The sequence below is a fragment of the Chiloscyllium punctatum genome, chromosome 27, assembly GCF_047496795.1.
Source record: "Chiloscyllium punctatum isolate Juve2018m chromosome 27, sChiPun1.3, whole genome shotgun sequence".
Classification (NCBI taxonomy): domain Eukaryota; kingdom Metazoa; phylum Chordata; class Chondrichthyes; order Orectolobiformes; family Hemiscylliidae; genus Chiloscyllium; species Chiloscyllium punctatum.
The window spans coordinates 7,531,431-7,547,957 of record NC_092765.1 but is presented as its reverse complement, the minus strand read 5'-3'; the positions used below and the strand labels follow the sequence as shown (position 1 = coordinate 7,547,957).

At 41.1% G+C, this 16,527-nt stretch overlaps 1 protein-coding gene across 1 annotated transcript in view; it reads left to right on the top strand.

Moving 5' to 3' along the window:
- Positions 1-16,527, top strand: part of LOC140453388 (discoidin, CUB and LCCL domain-containing protein 1) — a 133,795-nt gene that overhangs the window by 77,983 nt on the left and 39,285 nt on the right. The window contains exons 4-6 of the mRNA XM_072547996.1: positions 7,488-7,539; positions 11,944-12,016; positions 15,514-15,647. Coding sequence (XP_072404097.1) covers positions 7,488-7,539; positions 11,944-12,016; positions 15,514-15,647 — 259 coding nt within the window. The remainder of the gene's footprint in view (positions 1-7,487; positions 7,540-11,943; positions 12,017-15,513; positions 15,648-16,527) is intronic.

Sequence of the window (16,527 nt, the reverse complement as noted above, 5' to 3'; positions counted from 1 at the left end):
TCTGCCCAATTCTTGTGTTTAGGCACAGGACAAAAAAATCTGGAAGGGAAGCTGCCGAACATTTACTTTTCAAAATTTGTTTCAGTTAATAGCAAAAATGAATTAGTACCTTACTTGACATAATTTTCACACCTTGCTTTTATAAGTTCCATGACACCTCTTCCTTTTTAATGATTAAATTCATTCAAACCACCTTAGTGCTGAGGAACGCAGCGCTAAGAGTGACTGTATCTAAAAGTCGATGCAATTCCATTAGACCAGTTCACATCCCACTGCATATGATGAATTACCACCATTTCTTTTCTCTGGAAAATATCGTTCATGAAATTAAAGCATCTACATTTCAAGGCAAACACTACACTGCAATAATATTCATCTTTTCTTCTTGCAGATGCTGGACTCTGAGCTGCCCTAAAACAGTTGTAAGTGGGTGATGAAATGATTACGAATTGATTGTAACTGGGATTTGCAAACACCTGCTTCAAGTATTTGCCCCTTCAATGTCCTAATGACCTGGATCCTACACTTGGCAATTCAAACTGGCATGGACTCTGCCTTCCCTGGGCATTTTCTCAGCTGTTTTCCTGTTGCATTTTGCATTCAGTGATGGTGGGGGCCACTATCAGCACTGAGCTCCACCTGTTTGCCGGGTGGTCCCAGAGCTTTTCCATGTTTCCTACACCTTGCACTAGCCCCAAAGTCCTTTTCAGCCCATTACCAACCCCCGTGTGGTGGTAATCGTGAGTGAAGTGGGTAGAGTAGGTATGGAGAAGCTGATAAAAGAAGAGACAGTGAGAGGGAGTAAACTTGCGAAGACGATATGACAAAAAGCTTTTTCACTCAGCGAGTAGTCACGCTCTGGGATGCCTTGCCTGGAAATATGATGGGAGCAGGTTCAAATGAAACATTCAAGAGGAACATTGGAAGGTTATTTGGATAGAAATGTTGTCCAGGAATATAGGGAAAAGGCAGGCGATTGACACGAGGTAATGTAACCAGTGCAGGCATGATGGGCTGCATGGCCTCCTTCTGTGATTCTGTGAGATCTACCACATTTATCTTGGTGTTTCATACATTTCAACTTACGCTGGCAAGCTACAAACCACAACTAGGCCTATTCAGGATGGGTGGGAGAAAATTCGTATGTCAGTGACCCTTAATGCAGCATTCTGCAAATTGCTTCCCAATGTGATCTCATCGTAACATTAAAAATTCACTCAATCCCATATGTCAGCAAATAAATTAGCATGGTCACATTTATAGGTTGTTACATAAATATAAAATTTTGTGATGAAAATCTTGACTGTCACCAGTCACTAAATGCACATCCATCTCTGTCAATGTCGCTATGGAAACCTCTGAAGTATTTACACACGCATGAAGTTACCCGACTGTACATCTGATCAGAGCCAATTAAAACATCGAATGTCAGGACTGTGGTTGTGATTGGTCATACTTCCCATTGCTGGGACAATACAAGGGAATGGGAGATTATAACAGTGTTATTTCTCTGTGACCCCAACTGGGGAGCCCTGACCCAATTTCAAATGTGGGAAATCCTCCGTAAATGCCCAAGCAATTTGAATTTGGTTAGCTTGGTTGGCTAGTTTGCGATGCAGTGTGATGCCAATAATGGGGGTTCAGTTTCCATACTGACTGAAGTTGATATGAAAGAATTTTCTTCTCAATCTCTCCCCTTACCAGAGGTGTGGCTACCCTCAGGTTAAACCACCACCAGTCATCACATTTACATGAGAGAGCAGCCGTATGCTCTGGTAAGGTTATGGAAACTTTACCTTTTCTATTGAAGGTTGATTGCTCTGTTTGAGTGGTGGAGGATATTTTGCTGAATTGAAAGATGGCTGCAACTTAACTGAATGGATCAGGTCTTACTGTGGTGGGATATCTCATAGAAAGTCTAACTTCTGGGGTATCCCTTGAATTCTTTGGTTCATATCTTTGCCCATAATATAGTGAAAGTGAAAACTGATAACAGCACAGCCAGGGTAAGCACCTGGGAACATAGTTAACATCAGATCACAAACCCAATTTATGACACTTCAACATATCAGTGATTGGCTTGACATGTCTAGATCACCCTTCTGCTTTCATTTCAAGATTAAGTACAATAGAAAGGTGTAGATATGTCAGTAAAGGACAACTCATGATTCTCCTGGGTGAACTCAACCCCTAACCCTAATTCTTCAAGCAGAAATTTCGCCATCCATTAACACATCAGGACCATGTGAAATAGGAACAGAATTAGAATTAGGTTTTGTTATCATGTATACTTAAGTACAGGGATACAGGGGTAGAGTGAAAAGTATGCAAAGTCACTATCCCTGGCTCCATCTTGGGTACAAAGATACCTAGGAACAAAATCTTAGCTAAAAAGGCATAAAAATAAAGAAATAAGTTTTAAAAATTCAACATTTTAGTCCTTCTTTAGTGTCAGATATAGGCCTGAAACTGGGCCCTTCCAGCCCAACACAGACACCATCACCAGTAGGAAGGAGGTGGCCAACTCCAGTCACCATTCATCAGTGCCATCTTGCCTCTACCGACAATGCTACCTCCACTGCCGTGACTCCACGCTGGGCCAGGCTCCATAATGCAGCTGTCCCTGAAGCTGTCAGGTCCTGCACCATTGAAGGGAAGAACCCCTGTGTGGTGAACGGAATGAGGTTGGCCAGGTGGACATCATTGAATATGAGTTCCCTGATTGGCCCAGGTTAACATCCCCAATCAGGGAGCCCAGATATAAACAGGAATCATAGAGCCTGGTTGTCCTTGGAGAAGGAGCACGCGGTGTCCACCAACACCCTGGAGTCGTTCAGGGAGAGGTGGGCGCCGCAGGGAGTGGAGTGCATTATTTCTCCCTCCAACTCTATTTTGATTTAGTCCCTACCCTCCCCTTCACTGTTTTGATCACACAGCATTGCCCTGTGGTTTGAAGGGCACTGCTTGTCACTGGCCACTCGGGTGTTTTCCTATCTTTCTGGTGGTGGAAATCCAATAAAGATTCGTGCACCTTGTGTCTCTCACTGTGTCTCACAGCTGTACACACACACACCATGGGTGCTGGGGAAAAATATAAGCACTACCGCAGTTAGGCGGTAATGTGGGGGTTATATAAAAAAAAATAAACAGGAATCATAGGGATTGCTGTCTTGCTGGTAACAGGCTCTGAGCTGGCTGGTGCTGTGCACATGTAAATAACAGGTGGCAGGATACCAGCTCTGTGGAGTTATCTCCCCTTGCATCAAACCCGCCAAAGCTGCCGAGCTCTGTACAGATGGTAAGTAAGGTTAAAGGAAGACAAAAAGCAGTTGAAGAAGGAAACAAAATGTCAAAGCAAGACAGATGAACTCCAGGTAGGACCATGCAGGCAATGTTGCTACACCACCGCCATCTTGAACCTGATGTAGACCATTTGGCCCATCAAGACTGCTCTGCCCTTCAATAAGACCATGTCTGATCTGTCATAGTGCTGTAATGTTTGATTTGTAATATCCTGGAAATGCAAGCTTCTAAGTGCTTTGGTTATGACTAAAAGTAGAAGGATGTATAGTGGATACTGCAGTGTTTGTGGGACATGAGCCTGTTTAATTATATTTCTGTCTTCTGCATCAGCAGTGGTTTTATCAGGAAAACTATACATTGTTCCATTCCTGTCTCAGAGTTTTCAATGAATTTTTACACTCATTCATAAATATGAACATTATCAAGTACTCAGTTTGCAAGTCCTGAAGTAACCTGGTTTTTGCAAATGGAGGAATGAAGCCAATAAGACTTAAAGACAGCAGCCATACGTTTACTTTGCTAGAGGGAGTAAAACTTGGAGCTGACTTCCAAAACACAGTCAGTTTCACTTTAAAGTTTTTATTTTTCTTTATGTCAGTTATTATGTCTCACTGCCTCCAACATCAGCTAAAAGTAAAGACTTGTTTGTTTAGGCTTTCTTTTAAATTCCTCGGAAATCTGCTTCCATTGATAGACTTTGTTATTTCTGCTTGCAGTTATGCTCTGGGTACTGTCCTAACCAATGGCGCTGTCAACAAATTTTAAATTGGACTGTAGCTGAAAACCCAGAGGTAGATGGATTAATTTTTTTAAAAAACTAAAAGAACTGTGGATGCTGGAAACCAGAAATTGCTGGAAAAGGTCAGCAGGTCTGGCAGCATCAGTGGAGAGAAATCAGAGTTTATGTTTCGGGTTGAGTGACCCTTCCTCAGAACTCTGGATTAATGCTTTGCTTCACTGGATGGCTGCTGGATGAAGCTGTGAATCTTGAAGTGGAGGATTTAATGATGGGGAATCTCTCTCTCCAGCCAATACAGAGGGGGAGAAGAAAGATATCTAAAAATTGGTAGAAAACTTGCAATAAGTAAGCTCTTTTCCATCTCCAAGTGCTACTAAGGTTCCTCCCTTCCCATCTCTCCCATTATGTTGACTGCAATCCATAAAGCGAAATTCTTGCAGTCGTTTTTTTTCAAGGCAAAAGAAAGGCTCATGTTTATAAATTAACTTTCATGATCAACAGATGCCTCTCTGCACTTCTTAGCCAATTAAAAACTTTTGAAATGTAATGTAAGCAGAATTTATGCACAGCAAACTGCAATGTGTAACAAATCGGAATTGCTGGAGAAACCCAGCAGCTCAGGCAGTGACAGTGCAACAGAAAGACAGTGAATGTTTCCATTCCAGTGACCTTTTGTCAGAATGTGATATTGACTGGGGGCATAGTCTTTGTGGCAGCATGGTTGGTCTGGGCTGGTCTGGAATTCTTTCAGGTGAGAGCCTGGAACTCCTCCCGGTGGCTGTTTCCTTCAGCATCCGTCCACGCCTTTGTGATGCAGCTTGGATAAGTGTGTTTTGATTTGGAGATGCCAGTGTTGTATTGGGGTGTACAAAGTTAAAAATCACACAACACTAGGTAGTGCACAACCACCTGATGAAGGAGCAGCACTCCTAAAGCTAGTGCTTCCAATTAAACCTGTTGGACTATAATCTGGTGTTGTGAGATTTTTAACCTTGGATCAGTGTGTGACTCTATGCAGCGTTTTCTTCGGTATCTGGTCTGGGATTCCAACAGGGGTTCTGGTCCCCAAGCCCAGAGCTGTGCAATAGATCAAGTGGATTTATTCTTTTACATTTGTTATATTATATTATCGTGGGAGGACTGTCATCCTGAACTTCTTTTATTTTTCTAATTCATTCCTATGATTTTGTACTTTTGAAGGTCTGCAATGCTAGAGTTTTTATTGCTTTATTTTTCTATTTTGTTTCCTAAGAATTTGTCCTCAAGGATCTATACCCAGGTATATTTGTACCTAAGATGGCACCAAGGCGGGGGCAACTTGTAAACTTTTCACGGTATTCATTTGAGTACATGTGGCAATAAAGCTAATTCAATTCATTTATTTTTGTGATATTGTTTGAGATGAATAATGGCTGGGACCAGAGCTTACTCCCCTCTTCTGCAAAATATTACCGTGGGATCTTTTTATGTGTACTGAGAGAGAGATCTGGTTCATTATCTCATCCAAAAGACAGCACCTCTACAGTGCAGTACCCCCTCAGCACTGCACTAGAGTACTAGCCTTGACTTATATGCTCAAGACCTAGAATGAAACTTGAACCCAGAACCTTCTGGGTCAGAGGCATAAGTACTTTCCCCTGAGACATAGCTGACACCAAAGTGATACAAGTACTATAAGAATTGTACCACAATTGAAACCAAAAACTACAGGTGTAACTATGACAGAGAAGGAATTGTTTCTTTCAAGTGACCCACATGCCATTATCAGAGTTACTGACAGGTGATACATTAACAGGACTGGAAACCTCTCATGGGGACTACTTCATACTGTACAAATCTACTACATGTCGTTGTGTTATAGAATCCCTGTAGTATGGAAACAGGCCATTCGGCACATCAAGTCCACATTGACCCTCCAAAGAACATTCCACTCAGACCCACTCCTCCTACCTTATCTCTGTAACCCTGCATTTCCCATTGCAAATCTACCTAGGCTGCACATCATAGTGAGAGGAAATCAGAGCACCTGGAGGAAACCCATGCAGACACAGAGAAAATGTGCAAACTACATACAGCCACTTCGCCTGAGGGTGGAATTGAATTAGGTCCGTGGCACTGTGAAGCAGCACTACTAACCACTGAGCCACCATGTTGGCTCCTCAAGGAGAATGGCATTCATGAGGTGTTTGAGAGTGAATGGCAATCTTTGAACAGACCAGTACAGCTTGGGCTGAAGGTCCTCTTTCCATTCTGTAAAACTGTGACAACTCTTGGCGTAACATATTTGAGAAAGATTGTTTCTTTGTTTAATTAATTCTAGGTGATACGTGGTATTTATTTAATAATCTACATAATTGTATGGACCCAGCCACTAACCAAATTCAAGCAGTTCATTGATTAAAGTGACTTGTGGGAGTTTATTCTGTTCCTTCTACCTTTGATGATGATGTTGACTGTTCAACTTGAGGAATCTGAACTCATTTTACTTGCCTGCCTTTTTTCCATTTACTATTCTAATTTAAAAAGCTTGAACAAATTCAATTGCCTCAAGAGATGCTCAGTGTGAAGTATTCTACACTCTATTGTCCCAATGCATGAAAATAAATTCTTCCAATTACCCCTTTCATTCTGGTAATTGTTCTGGGTACAATAACATATTCACTGTTTGTGCTTAGCATTACACACAGTAGATCCTCCAAGTTTCCATTTTATATGGACCTTATATGGACCATTTTATATGGACCTTTCAGTCTGAAGGAGAAAGGTGAATACCTCCAGTAGGGATCATTCATTTCAAATGGGATACATTTCAACACTTAGCTCCAACACCCCTCTTGGTATATGCCCTCTGTTCTGATACTCTTTAGAAAAGTGCAATTAATTTTATTATGCCTCTTCCAAAATGTGTCTCCTCACACTGGAGACATATAAAATTATGATAGGAATAGATAAGAGTGAAGCAGGGAGGTGGTTTCCACTGGTGTGTGAAACTAGAACTATGGGTCATAGCCTGAAAATAAGGGGGAGCATATTTAAGACTGAGTTGAGGAGGAACGTCCTCACTCAAAGAGTTGTGAATCTGTGGAAATTCCTGCCATTTGAAACAGTTGAGGCTACCTCGTTGAATGCTTTAAAGTAAAGATAGATTATTCAACAGTAAAGGAATTAAGGGTTATGGTGAGTGGATAGGTAAGTGGAGCTGAAACCGCAAAATGATCAGCCATGATCTTATTGAATGTCAGAGTGAGCTCAATGGGCCAGTGGTCTACTAGTTCTTATGTTCTTACGTTTTGTGTATTAAATTCTAAGATGGCACCTAAGTTGGGAATGTTGCAGTTAGACAGATTTTTTCTTGATGGGCAGAAGCATTTGGGTAGAACCATTTCTATCAAAATTACAATGACATATTCCGTTTATTAATGCACCCATACTTTTTTTTTTGCAGACTTGATTTCCTGTCTGGATAAAGGAATTCATTATTCTCAGCAGCATTTTAGGTAAGTTGAAATGCAGTTTAACCTTGTTTAGTATGCTGTAAGACTTGATGGAACGTTTTGCATTGTTTTGAAAGCAGAATTCCAGGAATGCTGGTGTGCTGATGTGGAAGCAGTCAGGCAATTGTCGTCCAGATAAATGACAGCTATCAAGAAGTGGTCCCACCTCTGTTTGGGAGTTTACAGGATGACATCCAGTGACAGGAAAGCAAGCGAGCCAAAAATCCTCTTCTGGGAACAATTGCTGTGTTAATATCATATGGGTTTTTTCCCGATCCTGCTTTTAAAATCAACAAATAAATTGTCATTGCTTTGTAAATGTTGGATTGAATCTATCACTGAGAACTGCTAAAATGGGAAAATGTTAACGTCCACAAGGAAAGAAGAGAATTGGATTGGTTAGTTCCTTTAAAGAGCAATCTCCCTCATGATGGGTTGAATAATTTCCTATGCACTCTATATGATTCTGTGAATTCTTACTTAGAGGTTAGAACTGAAACACTGAATTGAAGCTCACTTGAAAGAAAATGTCAAGCATTTAAATGTTATTTATGCACAGTGATCAAAATTGCAGCATAGCCATTTAACCTGAAGTAGGATAGGTTCTTGTTATATTTTTATTAATATTTGGTCCAGTATTTACAAGGTTTCCACAACGGCTGTACCTTTTAAACTGTGCACAGATTATAGAGGGCACATAAAGGAAATGCGGCTGCCAGTAACATTTGGAAGCTAACACATGTCTAAAGCATTTATAAATAGTAAGCATGAGCTGTGTGATCTCTTACAGTCCTGTAACAGAATGTGGGAATGTTTCTTCAGCCACTCTTAGTTGTGTAAAGATAGTGTATTTGTCCTCCTTCAGTATTAGCTGCCTTCATCTTTTGCTGAGGCTCTCACTCACTAACAGTGTGGATGTGCCTGCGATCGCGTCGCTCATAAACTAACACTAAATAACAGCTCAATAAACTGGAGGAAGTGGGATGGAGTCCACAGTCACTGAAACAATCAAGTTCCTATCAAAATTTGCAACACCCTAACTGTTGGAAATTAGTAGGAACATTGTGGAGACAGAAAATGCTTCCTGCATTATGGTCAGAGCTCAAAGACACTTGCAGCCAGCATACTGTCATCTCTGCCATTGAATATGTATGATCACTGACATTATAAACTGACACTTAAGAATGTATCACAGGAATGTAATGTTGCTACTTGTACAAATAGCATCCTTGTTCATTACACAATGATGTCAGAGATGGAGCAATGGTATCTCTTTACGTGAATTGTTATGCTATTGCGTATCCCGTTAGATACAAAAACAGACAAAACCTAAGTGATCCTTCTGATTTTTCATCACTGTACATGACCTGTTTGTTGCACTATGCAGTCCCTTTGGGAAAGCTGCACAGTGGCACATGCATGCATCTTAAATGGACAGCTTCTCATACATAGCCTCTTTTGTCACTTGGGCAATCGTCTCAACTTCTATTCCCTGTTTCTATAGGGAAGGTTAATCCATGCATGCTTCTGTATACATTACACACCAGATTCAGACATGCTGGTCTCATTCAACCCTGTTAAGGGAATTTAATATCTATACATTATGTCCTCTTATCAGAGATGAGTGAGAGAACCAGTCTCCAGACTTAACCTGGACACAGCTCACAAATACAGACCGCAGGGAGAAAATACAAGACCATCTTCTCCTAGATTAAACTGACTCACTTATCCAGGTGGGAGTTGGGTAGACACAGAGTTAAACAAGTGTGTTATGGTGCCAATTACTGTAAGTGAAAGTGAGGACTGGAGTTTAGAGTCAACAGTGTGGTGCTGGAAAAGCACAGCAGGTCAGGCAGCCTCCGAGAGTCGACGATTCAGGCAAAAGCCCTTCATCAGGAGTCAATTACTGTGGCCTAGCTTTGGTTTATACCATGTCTTGTGGCTCATGGAATATGATCAATATATCCAAAGTCAGTTGCATTCTTAACATCTGAAAATGTAAAGAGGGAGCTAGCCAAGATAATTCAGGCTGCATCGCTCTCCAGTGGATGTCCATCTGTTCCCTCCTTCAAGGGACATGTCCTGTTATTTTTTTATTAATCACAGATGTACTAGACCACATATTCCAACATCTATGTTTCAGAGATTTTTCCAAACAAGTTCTTGAATCCAGTGATGTGCAGGTTAGATGGCTTGGCCATGCTAAATTGCCCATAATGTCCAGGCATGTGCAAGCTGGCTGGATTAGCCAAGTGAAGTGCAGGGTGACAGGGATAGCTTAAGGGGGTGGGTCTGGGTGAGATGCTCTGCAGCCAGTCAGTGTGGAATTGATGGGCTGAATGGCCTGCTTCCACACTGTAGGGATTCTATGTTTTTTAAGACTTCTTTAATGGACATATTTACAGGCTTACATCCCACTGTTTTCTCCCACAGAGATACTCTTTCTTTTCTTCAATCATGATTAGAACTCCTACTTAAAGGAAAATACTCTGTTTCTCATTTGGATGTGAATAGGTTACTACCTTGTGTTGTACTCAGTCAAAATTCCTCATTTATTTAACTGTGATTCTTACACAAGTGATTACCCAGTCAACTGGCTATCTACAGTAAATGTTATAATCATTACACCCTGAATTCTTATACCGTGGGTGGCATCCTGTCAAGATAACACTATAATTCCACAGGTTTTAGTAACAGTGGTGAACAAATATTGTTCACTGTTCATTGTATTTAGTGGGGCCCACAGACTCTGGCATGATCTGTATTTTAACCCAGTCTCAATCCCTGTCCTTGCAGAGAGTAAAATTGGACCCATAGTCTCTTGACAATAAGGTTATTCCATTCTAAACGATACACCATCAATAAGGGCTCTGGGACCTGTGTAAATATGACAAGCAATAATATGCGTCCTTAACCAACCAAGGTGAAGAATTCTAATCTAAGTTAGATTAGTTTTAAAAATCATGGAAATGAAGCAAAACGAAGAGAAGGGAAGAATGAAGAAATTATGGCAGAGACACATAAAATAGAGTTAAAAGTGTTTAAAATATAATTTATTTGAAATTTCCAATGATAATTAAAATCTGAAAGAGTGAGATTCCAAACAGAGAAAAGATAGTTTTCAGGGCCATAGGGCTAGCTAGGAATTAATATTTACCACACTTTTAACTTCTCTCATTTTTAATTTTTGAATTGTTAAGACATTGAAAGGTGATTACTCTTGAATGAACAAGCCCAAAATCTTTCTGGGGTGTTTATTTAGTGCTTGGAGAAGGCTTAAGCTGCAAATCCATGTATGCAAATGGCGAGTCCCTCATCGGTGTAGCAGAACTGACAGAGGAGCAGGGCAACTTGCACAGCAAGTTCCCAGTTTCCATGTTTAAGTCTATGTCGTGTCATAAAGATGTACGGCATTGAAACAGACCCTTTGGTCCATCTCATCCATGCTGACCAGATATCCTAAATTAATTTAGTTTCACTTGCCAGCATTTGGTGCATGTCCCTCTAAACCCTTTCCTGTTCATATATACCTATCCAGATGCCTTTCAGTGTTGTCCAAAGCAATGCATCAGCTTATAAACAGTAATTACTATTCCAAGAAATCGAGGAAATCTGCTCCAATCCTGAAAAAAAACCCCAAAGTGGAAGTGGCTCTGACAGCCATAGCCACAATTCCACCCCTACCACCTCCCCCCACCCCCTGTCCTCCCATGTGTGGACTAACCAAATAACTTCCCTGGCCCTGAAATTTACCTGTGGCACAACAGGTCAGGCAGCAGCTAAGGAGTAAGAGAGTCAATGTTTCAGTCCTGATGAACGATTATTGCTCAGTTGCACATTGACTCTGAATCTGCAGTCCTCACTATCTTCTGAAAATTAACTGCCATCAGTTTGGAATTTCATTTCATCAAGTTTTAATTACTGTTGGGAATTTAAAATAAATTAAACATTAAACCCTTTTTAATCTAATTTATGTGACTCTGTGATGTGTGGATGCCTGAAGTTATTTTCAGATTTACTATGCAATAACATAAGTTCTGGTAGCCCCTCATTATTCCTCCTACAACATCTGGGCCCTTATAAAGGAAGCCAACTCAATGCCTCAAGCAATCTCTTGAAATGCAACAGTTCATGAGTCCATAAAGGGAGTCAACAAAAAAAATGTATGTATGGCCCTCCAAGTGGTTTTAAAAGGTCCAGTGGTACTTATAAAGGAATGTGGCACTTGAAGGTCACAAATTGTGTTTGAATGGTTTTTCCAATGCTGTTTACGTAATGCTTGAGCAGCAACATGAAAGTACTTTTGGAGGACAATTCATACAGCATTTAGTGTGAGTGATGACTTTACTGAGCTCTTTACTGTTACTCACTGGCTTTGTGTAAACATTCCTCTTGTATACTTTCTAGTAAATATTGTCCAGCAGGTTGTAAAGATGTCGTTGGTGAAGTTTGGGGAAACCTTCAACAGGGTTATCGTGATGTGAGTATAAGTCAATACATTAAACAAGTAGCCAATTTTCTTTTGGAAAATCATCTATATATCATCACTATGAGCATTTAGGTTGTTCATGACATGGAAGTGCCAGTGTTAGACTGGGGTGGACAAAGTCAGACATCCCACAACACCAGGTTATAATCCAATAGGTTTATTTAAAATCACAAGCTTTCGGATCACTGCTCCTTCGCCAGATGTAGTGTGCTTCTGCGTTTTTCCCTACTTCACCTGGCGAAGGGGCAGCACTCCGAAAGCTTGTCATTTCAAGTAAACCTGTTGTCTATAACCTGGCGTTGTATGACTTCTGACTAGGTTGTACATAATCGTGTGTGTTGTTCGGCAGATCTAGAGAATTAAATATGTTGAATTCTATGTGCAGTAATGGGAAGTGCAAACAGTTTCACTAACAACATAATAAACAGAAGCAAGAGTAGGCCATGTGACCCGTCTAGCCTGTTTTTCATTCAATAAAACTTTGGCTGAAAGTTGGCTTCAACTCCACTTTTCTGCCCAATCCCCCATTTTCCTTTATTCCCATACTGTGCAAACATTTCTAAAACCTATCGATCTTGGCCTTGAATGTACTAAAAGATTGAGTATCGACTGCCCACTGAGATAGAGAATTCCAAAGATTGCTGTCTGACATCTCAGGGCCCCAAAATTTCAGCTCTCAATCCCACTTGAGGTCTCGACTCCCACTTTGTGAAGCCCTGCTACAGGATTTTCTCAGTGAAATAGAATTAAAATGTTTAACCCATTTAGTTAATGCAGAGTTCAAATTCCCCTCTTGCTGTAGAAATTGAACAGCATATTGTCAAGCATATCTTGTCTTTCCCAGATCACTGTTTCATATTTGTCACTGCAACAAAGGGAAGTGATATTCAGATTTCAAACAGTGTGCAGTTTTGTTTTGTCCTCATTGTGTAGTTCTGCGAAAGTATGTGCAGCAATAATAAAACAATGTTTTAAGCTATACCACTCATTACGATTACTATGGACAGCTCAATGTCCTTTGGATTTTTCATTTTGTTGCTGAATTTTCTGCAAATGAACCCAAATGGATCAATCTGGATAGAGTTATAGAGATGTACAGCACAAAAACAGGCCCTTCTGTCCAACTTGTCTGTGCTGACCAGATATACTACATTAATCTAGTTCATTTGCCAGCATTTGGCCCATATTCCTCTAAACTCATATATGCATCCAGATGCATTTTAAATGTTGCATTTATACCAGCCCCCACCACTTCCTCTGGCAGCTCATTCCATACACGTACCACCCTTTGCGTGAAAAAGCTGCTCCTTAGGTTCCTTTTAAATCCTTCCCCTCTCACCATAAATGTATGCCCTCTAGTTCTGGCCTCCACTACCCTGGGGAAAAGACCTTGGCTGTTCACCCTATCCATGCCCCTCAGGATTTTATAAACCTTTTATAAGGTCACCCTTCAGCCTCCAACACTCCAAGGAAAACAACCCCAGCCTATTCAGTCTCTCCCTATAGCTCAAAAACCGCCAATCCTGGCAACATCCTTCCTATAGCAGGGAGACCAGAACTGAATGCAGTATTCCAAAAATGGCCTAGTCAATGTCCTATACAGCTGCAACATGACCTCCTAACTCATTTACACAATGCACTGACCAATAAAAGCAAATGTACCAAATGCCGCCTTCACTATTCTGTCTACCTGCAACTCCACTTTCAAGAAATTGTGAACCTGCACTCCAAGGTCCCTTTATTTTTTCTGTTGTACTCATAAAGAATTCTAGACAAGGATAAATAAATTGGAATAGTGCTGAATAATATCTGCAATGAACTCTTCTATTTATTATGTCCAAAATCTTGCGTGCTTTTCCTATCAATGTTTTAATTATAAACCACAATGGCGCCACCACTGATGGGAGATTGTAATTACAATGTGACATGTTTACATAGGGCCATTTCACTTCAAAGTGGTAAAATTTTAATGCATGACTGTGTTGACCAAAAACAACTTCAATTTATATGGTGCCTTTAATGGAATAACAAAGCCAAGGCATTTCCCAGGGGGTGTTTGTAGAAAGGAAATCAGGTGCCAAGTCACGTAAGATGATATTAGGCAGATGACCAAATGTTTGCTTAAAAAGATGGATTTTAAGTAGTGTCCTGAGGGGGAAAGAGAGGTAGCGAGATTTAAAGAGGGAATTCCAGATTCTAAGCAAATATCTGCACTCCTCTAATTCAGGATGTAGCACCTCTGGTTTCAATGGCTCCATCATTAGGTGAAGGGGTAAATGTAGGGGTATGGGTGGGTTCCGCTTCGGCGGGTCGGTGTGGACTTGTTGAGCCGAAGAGCCTGTTTCCATGCTGTAATAATCTAATCTAATCGAATCTAATCATTAGACTCTGTGCCTTCATTTGCCAAGGGCTAAGCTCTGGAACACCCTGCCTCATTTTACTCCTTTAAGATAGTCCATAAAACCTTTCTCTTTGACTATGCTTTTGGTTATCCATACGTCAGTAAGATCATCAGGCATAGGTGCTGAAGGAGGCTATTCAGCCCATCTCGTGTGCTTTTCACCATTCAATGAGCTCGTGGCTGTTTGGATCATCCTCATCTCCACTGAGTCATAGAGTTATACAGGAAAGAGTCCCTTCAGCCAACTTGTCCATGCCGATCAGCTGTCCAAAGCTGATTTAGTCCCATTTGCCAGTATTTGGCCCATATCCCTCTAAACCATTCCGAGTCATGTATCCATCCAGATACCTTTTAAATGTTATTGTACCAGCCTCCACCACTTCCTCTGGCAGCTTATTCAATATATGCACCACCTCCTGTGTGAGAAAGTTGCCCCTGAGGTCCGTTTTAAATCTTTGCCCTCTCACCTGAAACCTATGCCCTCTAGTTTTCAACTGTCCATCTTGGGAAAAAGACCTTGGCTATTCACCCTATATATGTCCCTCATGATTTTATAAAAGTGTGTAAGGTCAGTGTCCAACGCTCCAGGGCAGAAAGGCCGCAGCCTATTCAGCCTCTCCCAATAACTCAAACTCTCTAAACCTGCGAATTCCACTTTCCTGCTTTTTCCCTGTAACCCTTGATTCCCTTCCTGATTAATAATCTATCTAGAAAAGCCTTGAATATACATAATGACCCAACATCAACAGCCCTTTGCGTTAAAGAATTCCACAGATTCACCACCTGCTATGATCCACATGATTCACACTCCATCCTAATATTTTGTTGGCTCAGTGTGTTGTTTTTTGGTAACATTCCTGCAAGTTGCCTTGGGATATATCATTAGAATAAAGGAACTACATAGATAGAGGTTGCTGTTGTCAAATGCTATGTACATCTGAGACCTCAGGCGTTGTGAAAAGCAGTATCAGGAAAGCAGACATTTGGCGATAATGAAGATGGCACTACCCATCCTGACTCGGTCCAGCCTGCAGTCACAATGTTTATGAAATGAGTTGATGATAATACCTTATTTTCTGTCCCATAGACATCTGTCTTGTGTAAAACAGCTCTCCATGCTGGTGCAATAGCGGATGAACTTGGAGGCCAAGTCTCAGTGGTTCTGAACAAAGGCATCACTCTGTATGAAGCAGCTTCTGCAAATGGAATTCTAACTAAAACGTAAGTAAGATAAACCCAAGATGTAGTTTCTTTGGTAGGTTTCATGGTTTGTTGCTGTATACAGGCACAATGCCCAGAGAAATGGTGCCAGTGCTATAGCAGGTAACTGGAGAACACCAGCAGAAATTTTAATTCCTCTCACGTCTCACTGCACCTTTTCTGCTTTTTTATGAGCAGCACGATAATTTTATCATGAGGCAGTGGCTAGTTGACAATGAAGAGGGAATTATTGTTTGTTAAACACATTATTAATTAGCGCAACGCAGCTTTTCAATATTAAGCTTCCTTTCTTACCAACTGTACCAGTCAAACTAGTTGTCGAGAATTCCGACATGGAAATTGGAGCTGGTTCCTGGCACCTGCAGCTCATTGCTTGCTCCAAAGTATCTCCACATTGGACACAAGACATCAACATCTCAGGGTGCACTCCATGGGGTCAAGAGTTGCAGGGACAATGGGTTTGAGAAATATATCAGCCATGATTGAATGGCAGGGTGGACTCAGTGGGCCAAATGGCCTAATTCTGCTCCTCTATCTTATGGTCTAACGGGCATGTGCCACACACATGCCCCAAGTCCAAAGACACTGACATCCAACATGTACCAGCCCTGAATGTCCTCATAGTACGTGACCCTGATCATGAACAGCAGTGATATACAGACGGCTGTTGGGGTTCAAGTCTACATCTCTGAAGTACTGTATGTTTCTGCAATTCAATACTACACTGGGAACAATCATTGAAATGCTGCAGCACTGACACAGCCTGGATATGACCCCAGCATTTGGACCGGACCAGGCTGTACCTCCTTACTCTTTGCTAGTTTTCAAAGCACTCACTCATTCTGAGTCCACCTGGATGTTCACAACAGCCCTGCCATGC